General features: G+C 42.2%; 1 protein-coding gene across 2 annotated transcripts in view; it reads right to left on the reverse strand.

Moving 5' to 3' along the window:
• The window catches only part of COL4A1 (collagen type IV alpha 1 chain), a 123,406-nt gene that overhangs the window by 69,589 nt on the left and 34,218 nt on the right, over positions 1 to 19,599 (reverse strand). For both annotated transcript variants that reach the window (XM_075057593.1, XM_075057595.1), the window contains exon 2: positions 2,296 to 2,346. In XM_075057593.1, the coding sequence (XP_074913694.1) occupies positions 2,296 to 2,346 (51 nt within the window). The remainder of the gene's footprint in view (positions 1 to 2,295; positions 2,347 to 19,599) is intronic.

A 19,599-nucleotide genomic window follows, 5' to 3' on the forward strand; every position in this document is an offset into this window, starting at 1 on the left:
CGTTGGTTGGAAAGACCATTTCTAGAAATATTACTGAGGCAAGTGGGAAGGATGCTTCCCTCGCCTTCCCTCACCAACCTCTGTCTTCAGGCCTGGGACTGAGTAGCAGGCTGTCCTTATTCTAGACAGGCATTAAATGTAAAGAATTGGGATGAAAAGCTGCACTAGGCTAAAACAAGGGGGGGGGGGCAGATGTTTTTAAATAAAACTCAGTTTTCTGTTCAAAATCCTAAGTACACATTTGAAAGCCTCAGAGTTAACATAATGAGCAAGCACTGATATATATTGATCTGAATCAAGTTACTTCGAAATGCATTCCAAAACACCTCCAAATGCCTTTCTTAAATATTCTTTTCTAGGTGTAACTACTCATTCACCTGTCTAGACGTCTCTAATGTCAATAATTAAATTCCTACATAGTCTAAAACTATGTAAATACTTCACTATACACATGTTTAAAGTCAGAGAAGTTTGTGATAGAAACCATTAGGAAGAGCATGGAGTACACTGACTTGCACAACAAGTTTGCCTGAGATCTGGAATTTACTATGACTTCTCTTCCTATGGACTGGTAATTTTTCTCTCTTCTACGTTTTTAAATAACTTACATTAATTTGGGGTAGTCTTGGCTTCTACAGTATCAGACAAGCATCTATTTCTTTCAAAGACAACTTTTTGAGACTTGACTATGCAAATGAAAAATGCCAGCAAGAGCCTAGCAAAGAGAGTCAGGATTGCAGCCAGAAATAAATGAAGCATAAGCTTTAATACAATTTATTTCCCCAAACTATCATTTTTTAAAATGATCTAGTTACAAGATGCTGGCATACTCTGTGAACTGAAAACCAATGGCTTTCAACAAGAGAGTTATAACATAGTATATCTCTCATTCTACAATGACTCATTTGTACTTGTTACTGAAAAATAAGATCAAGATATCAAGGAATAAATTCAGAGTTCTGAACCTTTCCCAAATCTTTGCTTTTTTTTTTTTTCTTTATATATATAGCTGACTTTCATTAAACAGATATTAATGGGTCATTAAAAAAAAGGAGACTCCATCTAAAAGATGTTTTGAACCTCGACACTTTTCATCTGTCTCACAAATTAATCTATGTTCTGTTACAAAGAAAGCAATCTTTGCTTGGGTCTCCAATTAAGTAATTTACATTCCTTGTTCTGGCAAACACTGAAGAAAAGCCACCAACAAACATTCTTAAAACCCTCATCCGTAAATACGTAGCTATCGCATGTAAGACAATGTAGAATACCAGCTGCATATTTATTTAAAAAAAACAAAACAACCCCCCCCTAACAAAAATCAAACAAACCCCCCACCTCTTCTAAGCACTCCTTCGGTTGACCTAAACAACTTACCTCAAAAAATGTTCCCAGTGCAATCACAGAATGGTAAAACCTTTGGTTTACACTCATATGATGGTAGATATACAGTACACGTGCATGCACAACAGAACACACTGTAGATTAAAATCTCTAGAGCAAAATTGGAAGAGATAAGGAGAGCGATTGAATGTCTACAATATTTACAAAAGCAAGTAATTTACAGGGGGAATTCATGGAATGCTTAAGTACGCTATAATTTTTCTTCGCTGTTACTGCTTTAAAAGAAGCCTTTAAAGTGCCTTTTCTGTTTCATACACAGAAAGTTTAGATAGCCGAATGGGAACTTCAAAACTCATTTGCGAGGTTCTGTCAAAAAGCTTTAAATATTGGGTTTTTTTCTTGACCTCCAACACTTTTCTGTATTTAAGCTGATTACCAAATCTCCTTCCTCCTACTGCAGGTCATTGCCTCCCAGGGCTAACCCTGGCCAAGGTACGTTGCTTACGACGCACCACAGCCTTCTTGGGGAGCAACCTGCACAGCGGGCTGGGGGGAGCGTTTCCGAACCGAACCGAACCGCTCGTGGCGCTTCCAGCGGTGGCCAGCTGCCGAGCCGGGAGGCGAGGTGTAGGAAGGGAGAGCGTGCCGGGTCAGCATCCCACGCGATGGGGAAAGAGGGAGGCGACGGCCAAGCGCTGGGCTAGGGGCTTCAGCCCGCGGGGGGGGTGTTCGGCTGCTTCCCACCCCCGGCCCTCCTGCCCTCCGCTGCTGCGGACACCGAGGTGGCTGCCGTCGGGAAACCCTGCTGAAGGGCCGGCGGCCGGGCCGGCGCGATGCCCCGTGGGGGTGCAAGTGTTCCTGAAACCAACAGCTCGCCCGGCTCCCAAGAGATTATACGCCGTGTGGTTTAAGTAAGCAAGGTAACGAAGCGGAGAGAGCTGACCTACTCACCTTTTGCCCCTTTACGCCACTGCAGTCACATTTTCCACAACCGGAACAACCCTGAAAATAAAAGAGAAATTGAGAATTAATTGTCTGAACTGGGTGACAGGAGAACATACCGCAACAAGCCAGGGGCGTCAGCACTACCACCCTGACTGCAAGGCTGGCCAGCGTGGGGAACGTTCACTTCGGCCCAACGCAATACTCTGTTATCTTTATATAGGTGTACACCTCTGGTCTCAGTCACAGTCCAATAAAAGATGCCTTTGTAAAAGAAGAAAAAAACCTGCTATAGTTTTTAACCATAGAAAACTGTTGTATTACTTCTAAATTGTTGTCTTTTGGCCACCATTTAAAAAATAACTCATTTTTATAGAATATACACATACTCTGCCTCTAGCGACATGAATGCCTCAATTTAAAACAAGTGGATTCTCTGCTAGGATTCTATTCATTCAAAGCCCAACAGAATATTTAAAACAAAATCAATCCAGTCGTAGAAGCATCTCTTTAATACCGTTTTTTTTATTAAATGGCTTGCATTCTGCATAAATACCTAACCTCTATAAATATGTGCCATTGCTTTGAGGAGAAAGGGATGGTGAAACTGCAGTTCATGATTTATCTTCTATGCTTAAGGAGAAAAATACCAGACCTGAAGAATACGTTTTTTGTTTCTTCTCTGAAGACAAAAAATGTTGTCTACACCCCTTGGTGTTTACCATGAGATCTCTTAATGTTGATTTACTAAATTTTTTTTATCAGTACGTGGCAATCTTCAGGAGGAGAACAGTTTTTAAAGGAAGTTAAATATTGGTATAATTACCACAGGAAACTATATCAAGAAGTATGTCTGGACATACTTTATGAAATCGAGTCAAACCACAGCCCCTCAGAGAGCAAACTGCTCCTGATATTAGATATGGAGGCAACTGTTAATGTTTATTGGCCAAGCAATGTCTAGCTCCAGGGTTCTGGTCCTGTTTCTTATATCTACCACATTTTAAGTCATCTTCTTTCCTCCTTGCCCCCTATAATGCCCAAATGCAATTGTCATTATGATGGGAAACCTTCCACTCAGTAAAAGCACATTTGCAGGAGAATGCATAGAAAACATGAATGAAAACACAACCAGTCTGAATTATTCTCCAGTAGATACCATAGAGATCCTTGTTTTCTGAAAGGCACCACCACCTCATGGGGTTGCTACACTAGGGAAACTGAAGTCAAAATACAGCCGACTTGTACCTCCAGAAAATGATGGTACTTCAGCACGGAAGCTGACAGACTCCCAAGTCTATCTGGATTCTGTGATGTGAAATTCTGGAGGGCAGGCGGACGGGAGGGTGCGGGAGAGGGGCTTTTTCATCTCGGGGGAAGGAAGGTGGACTGTGCAGCTGGCCTTGCCAGCCCCGACAGCTGATCCCATCACACGAAATGCTCCCAAGTGCCACTTCCCTCAGAAGTGAGGGAGAGAAGATCTTGATGTAGGCATTTGAGGAAGGGACCTTTATCTTAATAAATGCTACTAAAATCTTTCATGCCTTTGTTCATGCAAGTCTTAAGATGGAGATTTGGGTGTTGGTTTGTTTGGATCAAGTCACAGCAATCACAAGATTGGGATTTCTATGACACAATCATAAAGAGCCATTAATTTTTTTTTTGCAAAACGTGAAAGGTGATAACATATCAGAGAGGTCAGATTAACTGATGCACAGGTAAAAGCTTACAGTCGCTTTGTGTTACCAGAGTATTTCTGTGCACTTAAGCGCATCTGGGCTGCTCCTCACTTTTCCTCCTCACAGTCATGAAGCAACCAGTGAGTAACTCCGCAGCCTAGTGCTTTTACTGTTGTCATGCCCCTCAGAAACAAACTAGGAGGAAAACAAGCAAAGCATTTGTGTCACTGAATATTCCACCACTGCAGACGAGATCCTTCAGCAGCCCTGTTAAGCCGTTATCCAGAAGCAGTCAGGGACGGCACCTCTCCAGAGCCAGCTCTCAGCACAGGCGCTGGGCACCAGTCCCTCCACACCTGTGGGCTCCACAGCCTACTGGGACCTCGGTCCTTCTGGGAAATCGAGAGCAAATGTACCTAACCCATTTTGAATTTGGAAAACCTCCAATGAGACCACTAAACATCATCACTCTGGAAAGTTAAATAATACAGAAACATTTTTACTTGGTAAATACATTTTCTTTTAAAGTAAAGCGTTAAAGAGAAACGGGGCTTTAATACTGAAAATAAAGTTATTAAAAGCTGTCTAATAAAACTAAAGTACCAGCTCCGGAAAAATTTGTTGCTTCTGTTGAGATCCTCTTTTTACATGTAGATCCACTGAATTTGTTGGTTGAAGCCAAACTTTCTCCATGTTCACATAAAGCAAAAATAATCACATTTTTTCTCTTACATTATTACAGCATTTAACCATGTTATAAATGCACAGAAAGATGAAAATTCACACTGATTGGAATGAGTATTTATCATATACTGCAGAAAGAGAATTAGATCTGAAAATGACACCAACACATGCTGCAATGCCAACTCAGCACTGACCAGAAGAGAAAGTGCCACCCACTGAATAATCCGCTTTACTCCTTGCAGCACATGGCTATGCCTGGAAAAACATTGGGCCTCCCATTTCAAGAAGTGACCCAGTGTGACCTCTCTTGGTTTTTCAGACCTGATGAGAACACAGCTGGAGGACGCATGCTTGCAGCTCATACTTCCTCCTTCGGCATCATGTAGAATGTTATCAGTTTTATGAACACATCCCTTAAATTCAGAAGTCTGTTTTATTTGCATCTGGGAATGTAATTAAAATACGTCATAGAATCATTATAAACATCTGTTTTCAAGTTAATCCCCGCATATTTCCTTCAGCCTGTTATTTAACATGCACCATTTTAGAAAAAAAAGTATGTTGTTATTTATTTTTAAGTTGGTTTTTGTTCTTAAATTTAGCATGGCCAGAAGAATGGACTTGTGCTTTCAGGTCTCTCTTTGTGCTCCCCAAAATGATGCAATTATATTCAATTTTTCCTGTTTCTTAAGCCTCAAATTAGAATAACCAAAGGCGAGGAAGGTGAGAAAATACTGAGCATCAGGGAGCACAGCTGCATAAGGTCCTATCTGCAGTCAAGTGCTGTAGCCTGCTTTGCCAGAACAGGCCACCTGTGCTACAGAACTCGGCCTTTATTTTACAGTAGCATCGTCTCCTGCTATCACTGAGTGTAACCTTTGCAGGTGGATGGAAGGTTGGCCAACCATGACAGCCACTACTGGACAGCATTATCCTCAGCAATCCGAGGGATGTGATAACATTCTGCACATCCTAGGAGGAAGTATGAGCTTCTTCCTCTCAGTCCTCTGAAAAGATGCGAGAGCCGGACTGGAAACAGCTTATGGATCAAAGGTCAATTTAAGGAGTACAAACTTAAGTACAAAGTTAAGGTACAAACATCTTTACTAGTCACTGCGGTCCCCCTCTATTCAATGGCAAGAAACAGGCACTTCCAGGCTGGGATCCATCTCCCCTATTTTGGATGTTTGCTTTCAATGGAGATGAAGCACACCTTGGAGAACTAAGCAGAAGAGACTGAAACGGGTAGAAAGGAGTATGGGCTACGTATGAGAACAAGGGGTAAAAGGGACAGAATAGTGGATACGGAGGATCAAACAGAGGTCTAGAAGTTACAGACGGAATGGGACAGAATAACAATAGCTTTTCATTCCTTGTAAAGCGTTAGAAATTTAGTTGAGTATCTTTTGAACTGCGAACAAGGAGATCTGCATTTCTGGTACTCATTTAGGAATGACTTAAGAACCTTACACAACCAAGTCCTAAGTGGGAAACTTCCCCCTGAAGGAATAAAGATAATCATCACAAGGTAAGTAAGCTGAAATTGTGCAAATTCTTATTTCTAAACTTTTATAATTTTAAATCGGTCTCATGATACAAAGAATCCAGTTCATGATTTCCCGCCACACGTGACTAGAGATAGTGAGACAAATGAAGAGAAATAGTTCTGTTCTATCTCCCAGACATCCTCTGTGAAACAATGCCTTCCCCAGGAACTGCATGGAGCTTGGAGCAATCACTGCTGTCCTCCAAGTGCCAAAACAGACAAGGAATGGTGCTGGGCAGGAAGTATAATCCACGTGGAGGGATGAAAAGGCAGACTCTTTATCCCTTGCCTAGGAGCCAGTTACAGACTAATCCAAAGATTTTGGCCAGGTGCACTGCGATACCTCACCTACTTTGCACAGTAGGCTAGCAGTTTTCAAACAGCCATAGCTCCCTCACACCACCAGCCAGCCCCTCATATAACATTTGATTACATTCATTTTATATTACTCCTCCCACAAAATATCAGTCAGCCCAGAAGCAGAAGGTCATTGTAGCAATACAAATTGCTTCATTTTTTGACACGCATTTCCGTTCCATTTCATTCTCCCAGACTGTCTGCAACTGATAAGTTTAATGAATCACGCTAGCAAATCAGTATAAAACTATAAAAAGATTATGTCCCTTTAACAGCATGCATATTAATGTGCTACATGCAGACTGAGCATTTGCCTAAAGACGAGCGATTCATTTACTATCATATTAACATATAATTCTAAAAAAGTGCTGCTAATGAATGGGCGTCCCAACCTGGACATCTAACTTCCATGAATCACGTACCGAGCCACGTACTAAGCCCTGTGACTGACAAAGCTAGAAAGGCTGCTAGAAGTTCCTGCAGTGGATGGAAGAAACTCTGCTCTGCAATTCAGCCTGTAAGATACCTGTCAGATCGTGGCTACAGACTTTTGTTGCATTTTGCCCCATTTTCCCACGTCCAGCTACTTTCCTGGCCTTTGAGGACTATTACTTGGAACTTGCACAGGAACGATGCAAACAGCCAGATGAGCAACCTAGGAGGGGAGACAACTGCTGTATTTGGAAATGCACCATTTCTGGAGGCTACAGAGATCTCCAAAAAAGTATGAAGGCCGAGTCAGTTCTTGGGCGCTCCACTCTCTTACAGAAGTGCATTTTTCAAGACAAAACGTAGTTCTCTTTCCCACAACATCAGCTCTGACTCTGCTTGCTGAGTTTCAGTTGCTGAGCTGACTACCAGCTTAGGCTAATTGCATAGGTATCAGTCAAGTTCATATCTTACCCTGCAAAGCACACATCTCAGGCAGACACAGGTAAAATTCTCACTGTTTACTTAACTCTGTTCATGTTCAAGTTTTCATTCCGGGGAATGTAGTCACTTCTCCTACCCAAAATACAATGTCTTTCAAATGACTGAAAATCCTGTGAACAGGTGACTGGTGAGACTAGCACAGGTATCAAAATTCTCTGAGTATTTACAATGTTTCTAATTCATAGCTGAAATGCTTCAAAAAGTAAAAATAATCATAATTATTTCATCTCATGATTCATTCATTATAAAATGACATTTTCTGTTTAGACATGACACTTAAACTGATGAAGTTTTCTGATGAAACAGTGTAGATTTCGCACTCCACATTGCTTTAGTTCAAACCCCAATTTGAGCTGATTTTCAATACCAGTTTCAAGTTGAAACACCAAGACTGGTTATGCCAATGGGATGGCTGCTTGACAGTGACAGCTTTAAGTCTGAATCTCCTCCCTCCATAAAACCCACAGCCTTCCACCCTTACGCTAACCTAGTCACAACAGGAAAGTCCAAGGGAGATTTATCCCTATGTAACAGACACTGCACTTCTTCCTAAGCACACGTATGTACAAATCACGTAGCTGACGAGAGCTGGATCAATAATGTCTTCAGTTTCACATCCCACTAAATACAGGAACAGGGAGGTGATGCCAGCTGCAGGACACTTATCTCACATTCCTCTCATACTTTCTTCTCTCTTCAGAATGTCAAAATAGCTCTCTAGCTGTATTACTATTCTTGTCCTTACCCTTTAGATATAACTGTATTGAATGAGCTGAACTGCTCTTTTGTATGTAAAGAACCATTAGAGGAAATCACTGCTATATTTCAGTTAACGTCAATATTTTTATTAACTGATTTTGCAGTTGAACAGCTTTAAAAACAATCATGTTGCTAGAACTTCTGATTTACACTTAGCTAGAACAAAGAGGATAACAAAAAAATCCAGACTGTCTTAGCAAGTTAGCAAAATTTAGTTATTTGCCTTTGTACTATTAGATTTACTTTAGATTATGGAAACAGATGGGTTCACTTGAACAGTATAAAATCCCTTTTTTTTTTTTTCCCCTTAAATAAACATATCAGGATGAAAAGCTTCATTGTTTCTTTATCTGAGCATACTGTATTTAAACAAAAGGATAAAAATTGTGATTTGCAAGAAACAAGAACTATCACCTATTAAAAAAACTCCAAATGACAGACTTGCAAACTTCTAGTTCTGCTTAGCCAACAGTAACAAGGTATGGATTAGTATTAACATACATATTTTGAAACATTATTTTTGAAAGGTTAAGTTATGTATTGATACACTGGTTGACAGGAACTCTGTGGGGGAAAGTAAATGTGTCCTGCCTAAACTAGGGTTTAAAAACATATTTGTAAAAATGTTGGCAAAGCAAACTGATTGCTCGGTGTAAGTACATCATTCTTCTTTGCCATGATTTAAAAAAAACAAAAAACACCACCAACAAAACCTCAAAGTCACCCTCCTTCAAAACACGTTAACTTTGCATTAAGTGTTTGACCTGGACTTAAGAGTTGTTCTACCATACGCTATCTTCTGCCTCAGAGGGTCTGCGCTCACTGCTCTTAGAAGTGGAAACCTGCTGTGCTGTGGAACATTTCAAAGGCAAGACTGACCCCCCTCTCTCCCACTGAAATGATTTCATTTCACATGGCACACTGAACCTTATTAGATCAGAGAGGGGAACCTAGGCATCTTCCTTCCTTAAGGACAGTCCAAAGCACTGGAGGACAAAGGCATTTCCACTCGCACTCATCCTGCATCCACAAGAGCTGGGTAGCTGGGCATGGAACTGAACTACCTGCGCGTGACAGCAGATCTCCCAAGCACCGTCTGGTAAACAGGCACTCATCCACCAGCTGAAGGAGTGGATTCAAAGCCCCTCACTGCGCTGAACATGGGCATCTTCAAAATTCAAGGAAGCAGCCATCAGGAAAAAGCAACTCCTTTGTGAGCCCAGGTTTTTATTTCCTTTGCTTGTAACAAATAAAGAAAAATCAGAAAACTCAAACTGTACTATTTAAAGATTCCTGAAAAAGGCCTCTCAAATTGTTTTTTTCTTAGTAATTTTATTATTCTTAATATTTTATCTTTCTCATCCAAAACCACGATCAATTTAAGTGCGGTGCCTGAACAGAAAACATCACTTCAAAATGAATAAACTACTAAGGCTAGCTTGAATCATAAGGACTATTACTTTTTATGATGAGTAGTATTAATTGGTAATTAGAGAGGAAACCTCAGCGCAAGCACTCGCACAAGTACTGCGGGAAGCACCAGAAGGCTAGCTGTGCGCAGACGGGCTTCAGCGGGCTGCCGGCTTCTCGACGGTCAGAAAGGAGAAGAGAGCGACTTGGCACACTATCGCTCACCTTCGGTCACTCCTGCACCCTCTGCGGGGACAAGGGTGACTGCGGCTTGGCGATCTCTGTGCTGAAGGACTAGCCTTGGTCAAATGCCTGAAGAGTGGGGAGTCTGTCCCTTGCAGGAGTTGACACAAAGCCAATTGTCCTGGACTGACAATTTGAACTTCAACCCTCAGAATGGTTCAGGAAAAGGAATGTCACCATGCCTTCATTTTCAGGACTTAAAGCAGAGAACAGAAATTGGGCAGAGTTCTCTTTCATTTGTAAACCCATCCATTTCAGATGTCTATGGACAGATAAGTAATAGACAAAAGGGAATATTTTATGATTTTATAATGTCAGCAAGCTCTAGTCTTTCCTCCTTTCCCAACTCCTTTTTCCCCCCATAAAAAAAAAAAGTTGGCAGCTTATCTTCATGTCCTTTTTTTTTTTTTCCTCAGCAAATCATGGGTAAACTTCAACTACGACTGCTCAGGGAATTCCCTGAACCAAGGGACACTTATCGGTTTTACAGCTTTCACCTTCTAGGTCACCAAATTAAGTTCAGCTCTAGTCAGCAATCACTGAAAGTTTCTGTCATGTAGTAGGCTATTTAAAGTCCTTGGTTGTGTCATTTCCATTTTCTGAAGATCCGGTATTCACACAGCACAGAAGAACAGTGCCATTCAAGATGTCCTGTGGGATCCCACCTGCCTCCAGCTGCCAGGCCAGGTGGGAACAGCTCTCCCTGAGGTCCTGGGTCACATCTGCCAGGCCTGTGTAAATATCTCAAATGGCACCAAATGCCTATGTTTAAGCAGCGGAAGTAAGCGTGACCTAATAATCTCCAAAGGCTCCCTAAACCTTGCATGGATAAGGAGAATTAAAATACTAATTCTCCTGAAGACGTCCTTTGGCTGTAGGTTGGTGTACATGAGTAGGACAGAAGGAAGCAGAAGTGGTCCCCACTCGTTTCTCTGCCAATGCAGAGCTGTTCTCCTAATAAACCTTCTACAGATAGCTTTAGACCAGATGAAAAAACTCCTGGAACAAACTTACACAGTGGAAAACCATGGCACTTCATGGTTACTAGTATGTCAGTGCATCAGTTAAGTATCCCTGTTAGTCTGAGGAAAACTTTAAGCGAATCCCAAATTAAGATATAAATAATATCTGAAAGGAATGGCAAGTTACTGTCTGAAATATCACTCTGCATGATGAAACTTGAACTAATCACTCCAGTTTTATTTAAAAGCCTTGTACAGTTTTCAGAAAATCAACTGATTTTAAGAAAAGCTCTATAGAATACAATCAGAAGAAAATTCATTATGGCTCTTGGGACATAGGGGCTGATTATAGTTTTTGGCAGTGTTTTTTGTTCGCCTGAGGGGAGGGTTGTTTTGTTATTGTTGTTTTTAGTATTACCAGAATCCTACAGGATGTTCATACAAAAATTGCAGACAGACTGCAGATTCTTATCAGAGATCTCCAGTATATTTTAGCCACTCAAAGGAGTATTAGTTAATTTTTAAATGCTTAATATTAATTATTTCTGAAAATATTTATTTTGTAAATTAGCATCGTTTGGAAGTACTTCACTAAAAAGATGTTTAAAAAAAAGAGTTACATCTTCTTAGTCAAAAGAATACCAGATTGCTGGAGCTGAAACGTTTTGTTGCTGGGACCTCATTTTTGACATTCTTTTCCAAATGCCCCAGGGGTCCGTCCTGGAGGTAGGGTCATGGGAGTCCCCTGAAAGCTGCTCTGTGAACATGACTTTCCTGTTGGTGATGTGAACACCATTTTCACAAAGCAATGCAAATCCAGGGGGCTTCCAGTTAGTTCACAGGAAATATAAAGTTATTCTTGTTGTTCCATATTTGGACAAAAATTACATTTAAAGCAACTGTTTCCTCTAAGGACATTCTTTTACAGGAAGTTCTGGCAACATTCAAGGCATTTGCTTACTTAGTGAAATTTTCAGAATATCACATTATACCACTCAGCTCCGCAGAGCTCAAAGCAGATAACTGGTTTGTGAATACTAACTAATGGCATTATCATTAAAATATAAAGCCTCCCATCAGCATTATCTACTAGCAGGCTGATTTCCACAGACTGCCAAATCCTGCTTAGCCTCCAGCAAGCAGAGAATACTCTTATCTACCAAGTGAATATCAGCCCAGTCGGTTTTGTACCCTTTTCCTATTTTAGAACTCTACTTTCAGTTATATTTTCAAAGAAGTGAAAAAAATTCCAGTAGGATCCTCTGGTGCTACAGTCACTGGTGTTCCTTGGCTGACAGCTGAGGATTAGAGCATACTCCAGGACCTTCTGACATCCAGCGACAAGCGCTTTCAGGAATACACGTCAAAGGGCACAACCCTTCCTAAATTCAGTTATGGTAATCATTGCCAGTAATCCTCATCCTACTCTTCTAGTTCGTGAATGGGCAAACTGGATCCAGGCAATACAGGTGAGAAGCTCCCATTCCTCCTCATCTTGCTAACTTAAAAAACATCAGAGGGGAGGACAGGAAAACTTGCTGCAGAACCACCATGGCTGTTGCAGAACTTACCATCCGCCTCATTCGCAACTGCTCTGGAGCGTACAAAGCCAACTGCTCCTTGTCCTGCACAACTCAGACCCAAACACCCTGCCTTCTCACCTGCCTTTTTAGTGTAACTACCATTAGCAGTTTCTCGGCATATAAGCTGAAGGGAAAACAAACATCAAACTTCATTCTCATCCATGAGGCAGAGCGATTGCAGACTCTGAAACAAAGCACGTGAGTTTGTTTTTCTTGCTGCCTTCCAGGCTGGATCGGCACAGCCACTTCCAGCACCTGCTGGAGGTACGAGGCTGGATCCAGCCACAATCTGGCAAGAAGGAAACGGTGTCATTACAATGGAGTCCCAAAACTGCTGCCTCCGCCCGCGGTGGCCAGCGATGCCAGGGCAGGGGACAGGCGGCCATCTCCTTGCCGTCCTCTCAGTAAACCCACGCCCGCAGGGCTGAACTCTATCTAGAAATGCCTCGTCGCTTCTCTGGCCTCGGTGCCCTCTGGAGTTCAGCGCACACCCCCGTTTTCACAAGCACGAGGGTAACCCGTAGGAAGCCTGAGAATGGGTGCTCGGTGCGGTTGAAAGCCTGCCCCAAAATGGCTCCTGCAGGCAGGCAAAATTCAACGCCACCGAAACGAGGCAGAGGCTGAGGGAGAGGCAGCGGTGGCCGCCAGCCCGTCAGGCGGTGCAGCCCCTCACGGCACCCGCCACCTCCCAGCGCTGCCCCGACCCAGGCCGGAGGCAGAACCAGGCCGAGAGGAAACCGCCATGGAGGACTCCCTCCCTCCTTCCCTCCTCTCACACGCAGCGGCCCTCCCTCAGCAGCACGGGGGAGCGCAGTGAAGGAGCGAGTCTGCCGGGGGGACGCAGTCCCCCAGCACCCCGACCCTCCAAAGGGCTTTTTCGTAAACCCGAAGGCGCAGGAGATGCCTCCGGAGGGATACGCAGGAAGCCGGTGAAGCCATTTTGCAAATGTTTACAGCCGGTCCCTGAGTGGTGCTTTCCCTTCCGTTAGCTGATAAACACGAACATCAACATAAACAAATACATTAAAAGTAACAGCTTTAAAACAACACAGCGCTAGGAAGCGGAGGGCTTCTTCCTTGGCCATCCTTGCCTAGACTAAATAAACGGAGAGGCGAAATCCTCTTAGTTGGGATGCACACCAAAGAATGTGAGAAGAGCACAAGAAGATAAACCGGACTTCTAGGCTTGGGGCCAGAGAAGAAACCCAGGTGACATACGATCCAGCACTGATACAGACTGCTGCGCCTGGAACTCACACTGCCCGAGCGCGGCGTTCCTCCGGGTGGGCTCCGAGCACTGCATTTTCGCTTACGCGACTCCCAGTTTCCCGTTAACACCCTCCCGCAGCGGGGCTCACCACCAGCGGAGGAGGTTGCCTGCACGTGCAGGTAACACCATCACCCTGGGCTGGATCTTGCCCGGAGGCCTCCTGCCTCCGTGTCACGTACGCGGCAAGAGCGGTGTCCGTCTGTCCCTCCTGAGTCCTCTGCTCCCCATCACCGGTTCCTTCAGCCCTGCCCGAGTCGGACTTCGCGTGGCTTAGGAAACGGCGTAGCTCTATGCGGGTGCGCAGTACCTGCAGCGAGGGCTCTGCGGGAGAGCCGGCAGCAGTTCCTCAGCGCAGGCAGCCTGCGGGCGCGGAGTCGCTCCCTGAAGCTGCGGCGGTACCCGCACGGCACGAACATCCCCAGCGCGCAGCCCCGTCTGACCAGAGGGTGCAGCAGCCTGCTGCCCCGAAGATTTGCCCCTATGTGTCAAATGCCGCAGTTTCCACAAGGAAAACCTTAAGGTACGTCCCCGCTGACCTCCACGGCATATTGCAGGTATATATGACTTGTCATTAAAATCCTTCCAGGAGGACTCTGTCAGATGGTCTATTTAAAGACTATCAAATTTTACTAGACTGTATGCAATTTTTATTGCACTAATTTATCAGAACTGTCTAAATGATTTCTTGATTAAAACAACGCTCACATGTGAAGTTGTCTTTTCTTCTAAAAGGAACCTCAACCTTTACAAAAATTCTGACAATGAAATAATAAATTAATAATGATTAACAATTTTAAATACATTGTTTGTACTTCGCAACACTAGATAGGAGGTTAGCTCAACTCATCTCCTCAATTAACACTGGGAGGAGGACACAGCTAAGGTAGTGATAGTCTTACTCTGGCCAGCAGACTCAACATAGAGTCCTACGATTGTTAATGAGCAATTAATTGGTACCTTTTAAGAACCTTGTCATATTCTGGAAACAGCAGTAGTAACCACAGCAGTTCAACATCCTTGTCAAACAGGGGATTTAAAAAGCATGTAGCATGTTTAGTCTACTTAGCAGCCAGTCAGCCAAAATACACAACAAAATTTCATTTTATAAACCTACTTTTCTTCCTCACAGATCTTAAAGCTCTTCCAAACAGGTTCATCCTATGACAATACCACTGCTACAGTAAAAAAGCTGTATTTAATTGCTCTAGTGAAAGATTTCAGCCAGTTGTTGCAGCCAGCCAGTTCTAAAAACTGCAGCATCACAGGGCAGGCCTAAAATTGGAAGAGTATTCCCTAAAGTGAAATGTGTTTTAGGAGTATTTGCATTATAACCCTAACAAAATTTTTTGGATTGGAAGCAGTACCAGAAGTTTACCCTATGCATTCTTCTCAAATATTTTAACAAATTGCCAGTCACCAATCTACCTTGGCATCTTCTCTTAAGCTCCAGCTTCGGTTCAGTGAAACTAATAACCTTTGCAACAAATTGTCAGTCATTTATCTGCTCGGACACCTAAAAAGCCATAAGGGGGAAGCATTGTTTTATCTGCTTCTTAACAGGCCACTGAATTCTGTCTTTTGCTTCTGTCAAGGATGGCACTGACTATGAGCTACTTTCTCTTCAGGACAGTATTCAGTATCTTTTATCCTAAAAACTCTGCACGCTTCAGAAACACTTCACTCGGTTCTAGTTACATTTCAAAGGACATTACTCCATATTTAGAGACCCCAGATGGATATGGCCATGGCTGTTGAAGAGTCCCAATTTGCAAGAAATATATATATCTTAAATGCAGAGCTCATGGTTTTACAAAAGCCCTTGCTCAGTAAAGAACTGAAGATTCAACTACTGCTGAGAAGCAGAAAGAAGACTAACCAAAGGGCAAAAAAGCCTTTTCCTTTCCTTTGCTGTTGCAAACAAATGATCCCAAAGGCCTCTTTATTCCTCTCTGAGAAGCACCAGCTAAGTGGTAATAATCAGGGGCTTGTCCAAGTGGTGTTGTCCTTTAAGAAAGGGTCTAGAGATAAGAAAACAAGCAGAGGGAAAAAACCCCAAACTGAAACCCCAACCCTCAAACCACCTGTAAATTTCAGCAACTGGACAGATAATTGAGAAGCAACCCCCAAATCACTGTTTCAGTTCACAAGTCCACTTTGCAAGAACTTTACAATGCCCATGGCTGAGGCAGCACCTCCCATCTGGACCAAGGCGCTGGCTCTACATCCTGCAGAGGCAACGCCAGAAGCAGGGACATATCTCCCTCCGTGAGCAACAGCCTCTCTCCTTCACAAACACACTTGGGCACCCACAGTTTATGATGGTTTACGACGCCCTTGTACGTGACTTCAACAAAAAGAATGAAGATGAGCTTTACCACAGCCTAATCTATGGATTGCAACACTCCTCTGAGAATTAGGAGCTATGGAGAGGAGTCCACGTCTTCTGCTACCTGATGAGCAGCATTATCACCGCGCTGGGATGTAAAAGTTAACCTTGACCTGTATGACTTGACTTGCAAGAACTCAAAGCACTTGTGTGCGTGAGGCTTACAGGGAGTAGATCCCTTTCGGGATGTTGCTGCCTTGTTCACCCGATGAACATCAGACTTACATGGGAAGGAAGGGGGACGTAGGTGCAAATTAGATGGTCTAAATCTCACACTTCGTCCCATTAAATCCACACTTGAGGTGGTTACACCTCCTGTTGGATCCAGTTCTTAGTTAAGAGCCCTACAGCATAAAGGAGTTCAGAGAAAGGCAATGGAAATCATCAGTGTAGCATTTATTGCCCTGAAGTCCTGGAGCCCTGATCCTCTAATTTGCTCTGAATTCAACCCTTACATAAACACACCAGGATATTCATACTGGCAGAAACTATAATGTCAGCTCTTCCTATACAAATCAGCTCTTTAGTCCAGAAAACATTTTCACTTGCAATTGGATTGTGACATTCTAGATGCATGTTGCACTGCAAATAAGCATACCTACTATAGGTCAACTTTGTCCCAAAATCAGTAACTAAAGACTAACCTAGACTGATTGTCAAAAGCTTATTTTCTTCTTTTTTCAGCTGTGGAACTCACTTTTAGTAACAGGGCTGGTCAGTTGGATTCTTTTGGCATTTTTAAAACCTAGTCACAAGGAAAAAATCAGTACTATCCACACGTACTCTAATTTACTTGTCTGGCCCAAATGAAAAACAGACACAATTTTCTCAAACCCATATTTTTCAAAATCAACATCTGAAAATCCAGTTTTAATAAAAATTTGGATGTTGGAACATTAGAGCAAAATAGCAGCAGGAAATATTATTTTAGTGTGCAACATTTGCCAGATACAAAAGGAAACAAACTTGTCAGTCCTCTCTTTTATGTTTCTTTGTTGACTAGACAGGAAGCTGACAAAAATTGATTTTTTTCCTCTTGTAAAGCATACAGCGTAATTTTTATTGTACCACTTCAGTTGCTGACTGTGTTTGGTAAATAAAAATATACTTCATGAGCATCCAGGGAAGTGTTCAATATCTGTCAGTTTACAAAAATGCTGTACTAATTGAGTACAAAAAGAAAAGTAAATAGCTTTCATTGCAGAAACGGAAGTAGCGTGATTTAGAAGAGAAGCTGAAAATCCATTCTTTTCTATGGCAACTTCCTGAGCAATGGAAAAGCTATAGCTGAGTGAAAATTAAACATTTGCCTAACCTGCATTCCACATGTAGAGGTCAGCAGAAGTGCAAATATTGATGAACATTGAGATATAGCTGTAAATATTTTGTGAACAGTTTAAAAATAGTAAGAGGGAGACAGATAATGTTCACCTATAAGATTTCTTCTATTTATTAATAACAAGCAGACACAAACACGCTTCAACATCCTTGCTTGCTATTTAGAATTAAAAACACTAAGCTCATCCATCCAGTAAAAGCTCAACACTAAAGATCTCATTCTTTGTCAAAAAATTAATCAAAATTTTCTGAAATCAATAAACACGCGTTATTACAGAAGAGTGCCGAGTACCAACTTCAGAGCTCTTCCAGAAAAGATCCTGCCAGGAAGAGGCTCGAGGTACCCAAAGGGCAAGACAGAGGACACAAGGAAGGCCATTCCTCCTGCGACTCACTGAAGGGCTGGTTCACGACAGCCGAAGAAGCCACAGAGCCCAGTCTCGGTGGGACCTGCCACAGCTTTGTCCTCTCCCTTCCGCAGCCCTAGCCCTACTCTTGCACTGCCACTGGCACACATCCGACCCAACCTGGGACTAAACTACATGAGGACTAAACACAGTGACTTGTTTTCCCCAGTGTCTTTAATGGCCCATTTTAGCTTATCGAACTACCGCCATGCTGGGGTCAATCAAAAAAATGCTGCCACAGTGGAGGGACAAGACGATGCAAGCAGGACCACGGGTCGAGCTGCCTAGGAACAGCGTGATGTGCAGAGTTTAAGACTGACATAGGCTTCACAAGTACTTTAATTATCAAAGGCACTTATTTTATCAGGCACTGAGATAAATTGGTAAGCTGATATATTTATGAGCTACTTCATGCTATTGTGACAGAAAAGGATGGAGATCCCCAGAGTTTATCTTTAAAATGAAGTATTACTGATTATATTTCCTTCTCCAATAGTGTAACTTCCATTTACTAACAAAGATACTTCCATTTTCATTGGTATTGGTGAAATAAGGTTCAAAGTATCTCCAAAGTTATGCTGGTCTAAATTCTTCTTGAATAAATTCGATAGTCACTTTCCATTTTCTATACCTGTATGACTTCTCTTTAATAAACTCATTCCATATTGGTTTGTAAGATACTGTGTCCTGGTTTTTTTCAAAATAGATTGACCAACTTCATATCATTATGGATATTAGCTGAATTCACAATAGTAGTTAGTTGTAATGTGACTGCCAGCTTAGCCAGGCTTCCTATTTGTCAAAAATGAACATACATCATGGCGCTACCAACATGGCTTCATGCCATAATTTGCAAATTTCAGGGAACTCAGACAGATATTGGAAAAGAGCTTCCCAATGCTCTTTCCTAGAGCCTTCCCAGCCTGTAAACCCCTCTGGAAGACATGTCATCCAGAGTACATCTAGCAGTACACACAGCTTGTAACTTTGCTAAACAAATTCTAATTACCCTTAAGTATACATCCTTGTGATCTGCAGTATGTTCCCAACACTAACATATAAGCATAAATCCAAGAAAATTATCCTCGGGTGATGAAAAATTACCTCAAGTCATGTACCAGAGAAATGTGAAGACTCACACAGTCCTAACTGACAAGCATTTTGCTTGAATTAAAGCTGTCGGTGAACTCTAAATTGGTCTAGCTGTTCCAGAACATTCTGAGTAGATTCATGAATGAAAAAATGTTCAGTTTAACAATTTCACTACAGCAAGAAATGCAAATATTGACAATTTTGAGTAACAAGTGCCCTCAAAAAAACAGGAATAAAAGTGATAAATGTAAGCAAAACCACCCAAAGTCACATCACGAGACCGCCTTTCAATGCCAGCACATCTGCAAAAGTCATATTAAAACTCAAAGTTCAGAACATGTCATTCTCATGGCAACATCCTTACTGCACCAGATGTATTCCCAAATCACTCCCTAGAACAGACCACACTTTTAACCACACATCTAAATAACACTTTAAAAAAAATCTCCTATTTACACTGCATGAAAAGTTAAAGAAAAACTGAAGTCATCAAAATCACTACAACTGCTTATTAAAAGTGGCTCATTAATCAAAAGGGCATCAATGCTGCCTATACATAACCTTAAACTTATCATTACCACCTTACAGATGTGTTGCAAGTATTCATGACTATCAGGGGTCCTTTCATTTTTGGCACTGTTCTTAAGACTGGAGTTATATGAGT

This window comes from Buteo buteo, chromosome 25 (genome assembly GCF_964188355.1).
Source record: "Buteo buteo chromosome 25, bButBut1.hap1.1, whole genome shotgun sequence".
Taxonomy (NCBI): domain Eukaryota; kingdom Metazoa; phylum Chordata; class Aves; order Accipitriformes; family Accipitridae; genus Buteo; species Buteo buteo.